General features: G+C 41.7%; 1 protein-coding gene across 1 annotated transcript; it reads right to left on the bottom strand.

The window, feature by feature from the left end:
* Positions 1 to 7,797: 7,797 nt before the first annotated feature.
* On the bottom strand, positions 7,798 to 8,388 carry LOC117826626 (E3 ubiquitin/ISG15 ligase TRIM25-like). The gene has a single exon (XM_034702812.1). It carries the CDS (start codon positions 8,386 to 8,388, stop codon positions 7,798 to 7,800), a length of 591 nt encoding a protein of 196 aa, XP_034558703.1.
* Between the last annotated feature and the right edge of the window lie 3,560 nt (positions 8,389 to 11,948).

Raw genomic sequence — 11,948 nt, 5'->3', positions numbered from 1 at the left:
GTTGTGACAAAGCTCATCCATCATCACATCTTTGTCCCTGTATATTGATCCTGCAGTGGCTGGGAATGGTGTTCCTGTGTGTGATTTAATGTGTTAAGAACAAGTGGTACACGCTGTTAGATCAACAAGAATGTAAGAGAAGGAATCATAACATTAGGCTGTTAACTGGTTTTCAGTTCAGATATGGATGGTAGCTTTTTTGAGGTGCTCATCATTGTGAAAGGATACAGTATATACAGTATAGAGAGAGGGATGTCCATGGCCTTTGTTGTTACCTGAAGCCGTAGTTGATCGTCTGACACCATTAGAAAAAAACATTTGAATCCCTCCCCCATTCTTTGGTTTTGATAGAGCCATTAATCTGCGTCTATGACCCATTCTTAGTGCAGGTGTGAATAGGTGTTTGGACCCTGTTGGCCACATGGGCCTTCATTGTTGCGTATGGACTTGGTGGAGAGGGGCTGATGATGATGGCCGTGGTTGTTCCCATTAGGTCAATTGGTTGTTTTTCTCATTCTTGTCCTCTCGATCACAGCCTGATTCTTCAATGATTGTAAGGCCGCTTGGCTGATGGGGAAGGCTCAGTAGGTTGACGAGAAAGCTTTCAGTAAATGACCCCATCCCAGATTAGTTAGAAAGTCTTGCCCAACTCCCTTTTGTGTGTAGATACTCCATTCTAGTGGCTCTATTGTTCAGTTTGAGCTTAATGGGGCAATTTGGTTTCTTCTATGGCCTGTTTTCAGTGTAGCTGTGGACAATGGCTTGGGCCATGCAAAATTTAGGGTGGGTTCCTACTTGGTCATTGCCTAATCCCACGTTGATTGTTTATTCCTGTGTTAGCTTGTAGGAGCAAAACTGTGGACCAAAACAAGGCAACAGTGTTAACATTGGAGAAAAAAGGGTAACCCTAAACTGTTGAAACTCAAAGTAGGAACAGATTTGATTGAGACAGAGCAGGAATAAACCTTTTATTGTGTGTTTTCAAATTAAATCAGATTTGTCACAATACTTGGAAAATCACGGAACACTGTTCAAAATTACACCTTAATAATAATAATGATGATTCATAGGTTTTATATAGCACTTTTCTTGATACTCAAAGTTGCTTTACATAGGTTGAAATAAAAAATAAAAGAGGTAAATAAAACAGAACAGGTGGTGGGGCAGGGTTAGAGGTCACGTGCTTTTTTGAACAGGTTTTAGATTGATAGATAGATCTTTATTTTCCTTAAAGGCCCTGTGAGGAGTTTTGAACTGGCTGAGAAACAGACTGAAAATGATACTGATGCCTCTTTATGACCTTCAATAGCAAACGAGACCATCAGCAGCAACACTGGCACCTTCTCTGTTGTCATTTTTAATGCCTGAAACCGCCCTGAGGGGGTAGGTATCAAACCAGATGATGGACATCTCGCTTCAGAAACAGCCTTTATTTGACTGTTTTCATGGAAAATCATCACATTGCCTGATAAAGTTGACTGTTGAACACAACAGGATGAGGCTTTTGTTGAAAACACTACTTTTGCATGTTTAGGACAAGAGATAAGAGGTATCACTCTGTCCACAAGGGGGCACCAGAATCGATACAAAACTAAAGTTCCTCACAGCACCTTTAATAAAGAGATTTGTTGCCACCGTCTGTACAGGAATACATGTATGAACACAATAACCATAAACATCCACCCAGCCTCACAGCAGTGATGCCCCACATCCCACAAATATACACACCAGACACATATGCACACACTGGGCACATATAAAACACACCGAACACATATGAACACACTGGACATATATATGCACACCGGACACATATAAACACACCGGACACATTACAGTGGCATTCTGTTTAGCAGTGCTATGGCTGATGGGACAAAGCTTCTGCCGAACCGGGCTCGCCTACAGTAAGGGGATCTGTATCTGCGACCGGAGGGGAGTAGTGTGAAGACCGAGTAGAGGGGGTGTTGGGGGTCCAGTGTTATAGTGCGTGCTCTGCGTATGATGGCTCTGTTGATGAGGTCAGACAGGTTGGGTGTGGGGAGGCGGATGATTTTGGTGGCAGTGTTTGTGGTGCGTATGAGTTTGTTTTTGTTGGAGACAGTTAGCATGTTGTAGTAGCAGGGGGAACAGTAGAGGAGAATGGGTTGGATGATGCTTTGGTACAGTAACAGTAGAAGGTGGGGGGTGACAGAAAGTGCTTTGAGTTTGCGGATGGCAGAGAGTTTTATCTGCTTTTCAATGTGTACCAGGCCCCAAATAACTAAACTTTATTATAAAGCACTAATTCCCAAAAAGGTGGGTTGCTGTGTCAAATGTGGATGATGAAATATTTTGAATGTTTGCAAAACATTGACAACCTATGTTTATTTGACAGTAGTTGAAAGACAACATATCAAACAATTGCTCTAGAGAAGTAATACTTTGTTAGAAATATACTGATTTTACATTTACTTCTGAAATATGCTGTTACACGTGCAGAATGTGGTTTAGCATTGTCTTGCTAAAATATGCAAGGCTTTTTCTTAAAAAATGCATTGTCTGGGTGGCAGCATATGCTGCTCCTAAACCTGTATAATGTTCAGCATTAATGGAGCCTTCACAGATGTGGAAGCTACCCATGCCATGGACTCTAATGATCCCTATACCATCAGGGATGCTGGCTTTGAGCTGTGAGCTGATAACAAGCTGGATGATGTCAAAGAAAGAATGTTCCATTTTTATTTGTCAGGCCACAGAGCAGTTTTTGCTTTAGTCCCTCTTATAAGGGCCCAGGCCGAAAGACATCACCAGGATTTCTTGATCATGTTGATATACGATATTCTTTTATAGTAGATGCAGCAGAAAACTGTGTTCACGAACAATGCTGTCATGTTTCTTTTAAATGCAGTGAAGCCGGATAGCCTACAGCTCACAGACATCCAGAATTGGTTTTGAGTCTTGTCCCTTTTGCACAGAGACGTCTGAACCTTTAATGATATTGTGTACTGTAGATGACAAAATTCTAATTTCTGCCTTTTTACTCTGAGCAACATTATTTGCTCGCGCAGTCTCTCACAGTCTATCCTCTTCCTTTTTACTTCTGAGAGTCACTGTAGTGCCATTTTTTATACCCAGTCATGTTACAGCCCGTTGACCCTAATCTGTTGCAGATTTTTTTTACAGTGTATGGCATTAAAGCTGCTGTGAGGAACTTTTGTTTTGTATCGATTCTGCCGCCCCCTTGTGGACAAAGTGATACCTCTTAGCTCTTGTCCTATACCTGCAAAAGTAGTGTTTTCAACAAAAATCTCATCATGTTGTCTTTTAACAGTCAACTTTATCAGGCATTGGGATTATGTTCCATGAAAACAGTCAAATAAAGTCTGTTTCTGAAGCGAGATGTCCATCATCTGGTCTGACACCTACCCCCTCAGGGGGGTTTCAGGCATTAAAAATTACAACAGAGAAGGTGTCAGTGTTGTTGCTGATGGTCTTGTTTGCTATTGAAGGTCATAAAGTGGCACCAGTATCATTTTCAGTCTGTTTCTCAGCCATTTCAAAACTCCTCACAGGGCCTTTAACCAACTTTGTCCTTGTCATTACTGTGATAAGTGAGGAAGCCCCCTCCTTTCTCAATTCATTCATTTCTTCTCACCTGTTACGGCAGCGACTTTCACGGTGCTACAGTGAGTGACACGCCCTTCAGTCAGGCATTAATGAACAGAGACAGACAACAGGAGGAGAGACTGTGTGCCCGGGACCAGAGATGTCTGCTAAGACGTTTGATTAAGCAATAAATACACATTCAATAAAATACAAATACCTGCCACAGGATTACCACAGTCAACTCATATAACCCATCAGATAAAAACACTACAAATGTTAGCAAATAGAAAATGCACACAACTGATGAGAAAAAAGGCTTGAGAAAATAATCCTGCTCATCTACCGATACGACCTCCTACCTCTCCTGAGATTACAGGCAACAGAAAACACAGTTTTAAGGCAAGGCAAGGCAGCTTTATTTGTATAGCACATTTCATACATGAGGGCAACTCAATGTGCTTTACATTAAAACATTAAAAGCATTGGAGACATTCAGACAGGCATAAAAGAGCACAATTAAAATGACAAATATGATAAAACAGAAAAGAAAAGGAAAATTAGAAATATATTAAAAATTACATTAAAATTTTAATTTAAAGTGGGTTAAAATGAGCTAAGATAGGAAGGCAGTGTCAAATAAAAAAGTCTTAGTCTTTGATTTAAAAGAGGTGAGAGTTGGAGCAGACCTGCAGCTTTCAGGGAGTGTGTTCCAGATATATGGTGCATAATGACTAAACGCTGCTTCACCATGTTTCCTTCTGACTCTAGGGACTGAAAGCAGACCAGTACCTGATGACCTCAGAGGTCCAGGTGGTTCATACAGTAGCAGCAGATCAGCATTGTATTTTGGGCCTAAACCATTCAGTGCTTTATAAACCATCAGCAGGATTTTTAAAGTCTATTCTCTGACAGACAGGAAGCCAGTGTAGGGATCTAAGAACTGGAGTGATGTGGTCTACTTTTTTGGTCCTTGTTAGGACTCGAGCAGCAGCATTCTGTATGAGCTGCAGTCGTCTGATGGACTTTTTAGGGAGTCCTGTAAAGACCCCGTTACAGTAGTCTAGTCTGCTAAAGATAAATGCATGGACGAGTTTTTCTGCATCCTGCTGAGACATAAGTCCTTTAATCCTTGATACATTCTTAAGGTGATAGTAGGCAGACTTTGTAATTGTCTTAATGTGGCTGCTGAAATTAAGGTCTGAGTCTATGATTACACCAAGGTTTCTGGCTTGGTTTGAACATTTCATCTGTGCAGATTGGAGCTGAGCAGTAACCTTTAACCTTTCTTCCTCCAAAAACAATCATTTCAGTTTTTTCTTTGTTTAACTGAAGAAAGTCCTGGCTCGTCCAGTCATTGATTTGTTCAATGCATTTACTCAGTGTTTGTATTTAACTCTCATCTAAAGGGAGAGTTAAACTAACAACGACCAAAATGAAAAATAATAATAACTCAGCCTGTCACAGGAATGCATAGCTTTAATTTCTAAAGATTAGACGCACAGCGGGGAAAATATGAACTCTTCATGTCCATCAGTAATGCACTTTAGCTCTTCATAGCCTCGTTTTCGTCTTGTAAGAATTGTTGATGAGCATTTATCGTATCATTGTGCTGAGATGTGTGTATGTGAGCACACGTGTTTGTGGGTTTCTGTGTGTGAGGATATTTAGTCTGTTAAATAAAAGAACAAGTTTAAGACCTGATCTTTAAGAGAGATAACCCTGAATTACTTCTGCTGTGATCTGGGGCTATATATAAAATAAAATTTAATGAACTTCCAAGGAGGGCGGGTGCCGCTGTTGGGGGTGCACCCCGCCCCCCAGTATAATGGTTGGGGAAACACTGCTAAATGTCTTGGTCTCGATTAATGTGGTCTTGACTACAACACTACATACTTCAGCAAACCAACTTTTTTGGAAATGGGGTGGTAGAGCTTGCAACCTTCTCTCTACACGTTTCAAGCATGCATCAGACTTAATCCCTTAAATGACTTCTAACCAAATGAATACTGAGTTTTTCAATTCAACTAATGATTCAAATCCTCTTTAAGTCTCTTGATTTTGATGGTGCCGTTCATCTACTTCAAAACCTGTTCTCAGTGCGGGTGTGGGCAATGGCTATGCATGACGACTTTGGGTGCTCAAGGTTTTCCTGGCTATCTTGCTACTTTGTTGTGCTGTAAGGTTAAAAACTGGTGACTTGATGAACCAAATGGGTGTATGAGGTAGTTGAATGATATATTTGCGATTGAGCAGAGGGGCATGGCTCACCAGTCCTGGTGGTTGCTTGGTGTAGAAAAAAAAAACACAGCACGACAGAATAGGCTGGACACGTGCATCTAAAAAAAAATAGAATAATGCTGTCCAACATAGTCATAAAACAGTATTAAATATAACCATACATTACTCAGGCTTGCAAACACAGTTATAAAACAGTAGTATTAAATGCTTGGAGGAATCATGCATGTCTGTGGACTTTGGTCATGAAATGGTGCAATGAACTTTACTCATCAAAAGGAGTGGCTGCAGTTGGATACACTTCTTCACTTGTCATTTAGCAGACACAAGTGGCAGGGTACATACACTGCATGGGGGACATTTTTTGAGAAGCACTTACACCCAAACTCTCCCACCTGACATGATGGATGCTACATCAAAACCCACAAAATTCAGGATCCAGCTGCAGCGGTTCCAGTACTTCCAAAATTTTGTTAGCAATGCAAAAAGGTGACTTTTAACCGAATGAATACTGAGTTTTTTAATTCAACTAATGATTCAAATTCTCTTTAAGTCTCTTGAAAATCTGCTTTTGTGACCTCAGGGTATAGATACAGGCAGACCCTGCATGTATACTTCCATGTATTTTTTTTTTCTTCTGGTAGAAATAAAAACAAACAGAAAAGAACAAATCTTGGTTCAGTTGAATAAAGAACTTTATTAGTGTTCTTGACCTCTCAATATGTCAACCAAAGTTGGTTGAATGACTCATCAAATGATTCATTCACAGTAGCCCAACCATGTAAAAGGAAATAGGGAAAGAAATCCTATGATACCTTGTTGGTATATCATTATCAGAAAAGTCATTTAACGTAAGTGTAAAAAAAACTATCAACATTTTAAATCTGCTTTGGAACACAGCGTTGTCTGTCCTTTCAGCGATGCCTATTTCAGTTCACAAAGCTCTGCTGTGAGTCCAGGAGAAGGAAAACGCAGCCAAAGTCCAATGTAGAGAGGATGCATGAATCTTGTCTGGACTCTGTGGAGGAGAGTCATGGTTTGAGAGACGCTGTAGAAGGCCAGAATACCTGCTCTGTGATCCAGGTACACTCCTACTCTGTTGCTCCAAGGTCCTGGGACACGGATTTTGACAGTGTTGTGCCAAAAGTCGTACTTTGCGTCAAAACATTCTAACGCCCAAGATTTGTCATTGTATGGAAAACAACATTCATCTGCACTCCCTTTTCTGAGGATGTTCTTGTATGCGACTGCTACATAAACTCCTCTTTTATTCCACTCCACCTCCCAGTAACAACGACCAGTCAGACTCTCTCTACTCAGGACCTGACCATAATCAGTGAATCTGCTTCGGTGTCTGGGATAAGATTGTGCTTTACTCATCAATGTTGCTGTTCTGTTCCCATCAGATAATAACAACTGTTTGTTCACAGTGTTTGGATCCAATGTGATGTCACTTGCATATTGTAGAAACTCAGCTCTGGTCTTGGGTTCCATTTGTGACTGTAAAACATCCACTTGCCTCGCTATATCTGAGATGTTTGGCCATCCCTCTCTCAGAACGTCCTGTAGTTGATCTCTGACTCCTGACACAGCCGCTGTCACATCCTCAAAGTACCTCAGAGGACGGGTCTTGATGCTGGATGAGTGTGTAGATCCACTGAGTCCTGACAGTGAGGGGTAGTCCTGTAGAAACTGGTTGTGGTCCTCTGTGTGTGACAGCTTCTGCAGCTCAGCGTCTCTCCTCTTCAGCTCAGTGATCTCCTGCTCCAGCTTCTCCTGAAGCTCTTTGACTCGACTCACTTCAGTTTCCTGCTGGGATCGGATCACTTTCTTCACTTCAGAGCGTCTTTTCTCCATGATATGGATCATTACAGTGAAAATGCTTTCACTGTCCTCCACTGCTTTATCAGCGGAGCCGTTGATAGCCTCTCCCTCCCGTTGAAGCAGCTTCAGATCTTTCTCTCTGTCCTGGATGCTCTACTGGATGTTTTGTCGACTCCCCTCAAGCTCTCTCTGCCTCTCAGTCCTTTCTTCTGCAGCTGAGACTGTGACATAGTCTCTATCTGCATCTGCAGTGCAGATGTAACAGATAGACTGCTGATCTGTATGGCAGATCATCTCCTGGAGGCGCTTTGAGGGCTCCTGCAGCTTGTGTTTCTTAAAGGCAGGAGATACATAGTGAAGCTGAAGGTCTGTCTCACAGTAAGAAGCCAGACACTGCAGACAAGATTTGTGGGCTTTTCGTTTCCTCCCGGTGCAGACGTCACAGGCCACATCTTCAGGTCCAGCATAGCAGTGATCAGCAGGAGCAGCTTGGAGTCCATTCTTCTTCAGCTCCTTCACTAAGACTTCCAATATGGTGCTTTTCACCAGGTCAGGCCTCGGTGAGAAGGTCTTCCTACACTGAGGGCAGCTGTAGTCTCTCTTCTCATCCTCTTCATCCCAGTGGGTTTCAATACAGCTCATGCAGTAGCTGTGTCCACAGGGAATCGTCACTGGCTTTTTTAAGAGATCCAAACAGATTGAACAAGTGATGGTCTCTCTGACCACCTCAACTTGTTGTGCCATTATAAACTCGTAGAATAAAGAAAGTCTATCCTTTCTCTTTCTTGGGTCACTAGTTGATCTTCACTGCACAACAGTCACAGGCCCTTTCTGTCCTTTAAATAGTGTTTGGACTGTTACATCAGTGAGTGGGCGGGGACAGTGAGATGTGTGCACAGAGTGATGGCCCTGACGGGCGGGTTCACAGTCCATGAGGCAGACAACTCCCCTTATGGGTGATTTAGTACACAAGTGGACGCCTATGAACACAAGCATTCCCACCCTGCAGCAACAATGCTTCTGCAGCAACGATGCTTCTGCAGCAACCATGCTTCTACAGCAACCATGCTTCTGCAGCAACCATGCTTCTGCAGCAACCATGCTTCTGCAGTAACAATGCTTCTACAGCAACCATGCTTCTGCAGCAACCATGCTTCTACAGCAACCATGCTTCTGCAGCAACCATGCTTCTGCAGCAACCATGCTTCTGCAGCAACAATGCTTCTACAGCAACCATGCTTCTACAGCAACCATGCTTCTAATGCAACCATGCTTCTAATGCAACCATGCTTCTACAGCAACCATGCTTCTAATGCAACCATGCTTCTACAGCAACCATGCTTCTAATGCAACCATGCTTCTGCAGCAACCATGCTTCTGCAGCAACCATGCTTCTGCAGCAACCATGCTTCTGCAGCAACCATGCTTCTGCAGCAACCATGCTTCTACAGCAACCATGCTTCTGCAGCAACCATGCTTCTGCAGCAACCATGCTTCTACAGCAACCATGCTTCTACAGCAACCATGCTTCTAATGCAACCATGCTTCTAATGCAACCATGCTTCTACAGCAACCATGCTTCTAATGCAACCATGCTTCTACAGCAACCATGCTTCTAATGCAACCATGCTTCTAATGCAACCATGCTTCTGCAGCAACCATGCTTCTAATGCAACCATGCTTCTAATGCAACCATGCTTCTGCAGTAACCCGCTTGGGATTTGAAAATTTTTCTGTCTAACGTACACATTGCCTCCTACGCCTTCATTAGACATTAGTAAAATATTATTACTCCAACAGGATTTACCCCATTAACACACCAATCCAGTTCAGCCAGGACCACTTATTAAAAATAATGAATCATTTCCATGTAATAAGTTATATTTGGCGGCATGGCGCTGTTCCGGGAGCTCCCTGCCCTTTCATGTGCCTACATGGAATGCCAAAGCCAAATGTAGGGAGAGCACACTGTCCTTAATGCTGAATGATCTCAATGTTACACATACAATCTTTAAATTCTGGCTTTGGGAATTAAATTCTGGCTATGGTCTTTAAAGTATGGCTTTGATCTCATTATTATGGTTTTAATTTTTAAAGTCTAGCTTTGATCTTTATATTCAATATTTAAATTCTGGCTTCGATCTCAGAATTCTGGCTTTGATTTTTAAATGACAGATTTTACAGTATTAAAACATGCTCATGCTACCGGTGCGATATAAACAGATTCTGTACTGGGAGTTTTATGGGTTCTTTTGAGGATGGTGCACTGAGATACACCTCCCCTGGAAACCTATATTACAAGTTTTCTATTAGATTACCAGCAAATTCTAACAGCATTCTTATCCCTATTTATAACTTTAAATCATAACTGAAAAACACAAACTGACCGCCTCTGCTATCGAACAGTAGCCTGTTTCAGCCAAGCACCCTAACTATGCAAAACACCACTAGGTATAAACATCAACACCCCTAAATGCATACCTCCCGGTGATTTTTTCAGAAGTTTTTTCTGCTGCGTTGTCACATCTCACCTGGACTTCAAACGGAAATTATACTAGGGGGCTAGTAGGAAATACTGAAGTTGGGGTTATAATTTGTCTGATTGTAAAGTTCACCTGGGTACTTTTGGTACATTTTCAGGAACTTGTGCATATCTGAAAAGGACATTTTATCCTTAACTCAGAGAGAAAACCAGAGGGTTGATGTGGAGGTTCTGTGTAAATGACTATGAGTCATTAACATCTGAAACTACCCCCACACCTTTGTGTGACAATGGGCGGTTGAAACTGTCCTGTTGTTCAATTTGATTATGCCGTTCATCTACATCAAAACCTGTTCTCAGTGCGGGTGTGGGCAATGGCTATGCATGACGGCTTTGGGTGCTCAAGGTTTTCCTGGCTATCTTGCTACTTTGTAGTGCTGTAAGGTTAAAAACAGGTGACTTGATGAACAAAATGGGTGTAGGAGTTGAATAATATATTTGCGATTGAGCAGAGGGGCATTGCTCAACAGTCCTGGTGGGTGCTTGGTGTAAAAAAAAAAAACACAGCACGACAGAATAGGCTGGACACGTGCATCTCAGCAAAAACAGAATAATGCTGTCCAACATAGTCATAAAACAGTATTAAATATAACCATACATTACTCAGGCTTGCAAACATAGTTATAAAACAGTAGTATTAAATGTGTGGAGGAATCATGCACGTCTGTGGACTTTGGTCATGAAATGGTGCAATGAACTTTACTCATCAAAAGGAGCGGCTGCAGTTAGAGACACTTCTTGTTGAAGGTACAAGGTTCAGGAAGTGCAAGTTACAATGTTACAAATTTACAATGTCATTTAGCAGACACAAGTGGCAGGGTACATACACTGCATGGGAGACATTTTTTGAGAAGCACTTACACCCAAACTCTCCCACCTGACATGATGGATGCTACATCAAAACCCACAAAATTCAGGATCCAGCTGCAGCGGTTCCAGTACTTCCAAAATTTTGTAAGCAATGCAAGAAGGTGTTATACAGTCTGTTGCATCAAATCTAAGAGCTCCCCTCCCCTGAGATTGCCATTATACATGCACCTCACATAGAGAGCAGTTAGTTCCTTCTACAAGAGGCCCTTGTATTCATCAGCTCAACACTTGTCAGGCTGAGCATGCAGCACTGCTTTGATTTTTTGGAGAAGAAGAGAAGCTGCAGTTTCAATTGGGCCATTTTAACTCTCTGGGCTAAATATTTTTGCATTACCTGGAAGCTCATCAAGGCACTGTTTTATCTCAGGACCATATTCACAAAGCAGTTTAAACTAGTAAGGAAAATTTCCTTGGTAAAGGCTGTCTTTGTCTTCCCTATGACCGTGCAATGCAATTCCTTGTGCTGCACACAAAAGCAAAATGTCAGCAGCAAGTTTTACATGTGCCCGGTTGCTTTCATTCAAGCAGGGGTGGATCTAGAAAATATCTTTAAATTCTGGCTTTGATTTTACATTCTAGCTTCGATCTTGAAATTCTGGCCTTGATCTCATAATTAATCTTTAATGATGGCTTTGCTCATTAAATTCTCGCTTTGACCTACATCCTGGCTGTGATAATTCAATTATGACTTTGACCTTAACATCCTGTCTTTAATCATTCAATTCTGGCTTTGATCTTCAAATTCTGGCTCCAATCTTTGAATTCTGGCCTTGATCTTTTAATTCTGACTTTAATCTTTAAATTATGGCTATGATCATTTAATTATGGATATGCTATTTTAAAATCTGTCTTTGATCCTAAAATTCTGGCTCTGATCTATACATTCAGGCTT

The sequence above is a fragment of the Notolabrus celidotus genome, chromosome 15 (assembly GCF_009762535.1).
Source record: "Notolabrus celidotus isolate fNotCel1 chromosome 15, fNotCel1.pri, whole genome shotgun sequence".
Taxonomy (NCBI): Eukaryota; Metazoa; Chordata; class Actinopteri; order Labriformes; family Labridae; genus Notolabrus; species Notolabrus celidotus.
The sequence above is the reverse complement of the archived record's forward strand: the minus strand, read 5'-3'. Positions and strand labels throughout refer to the sequence as shown.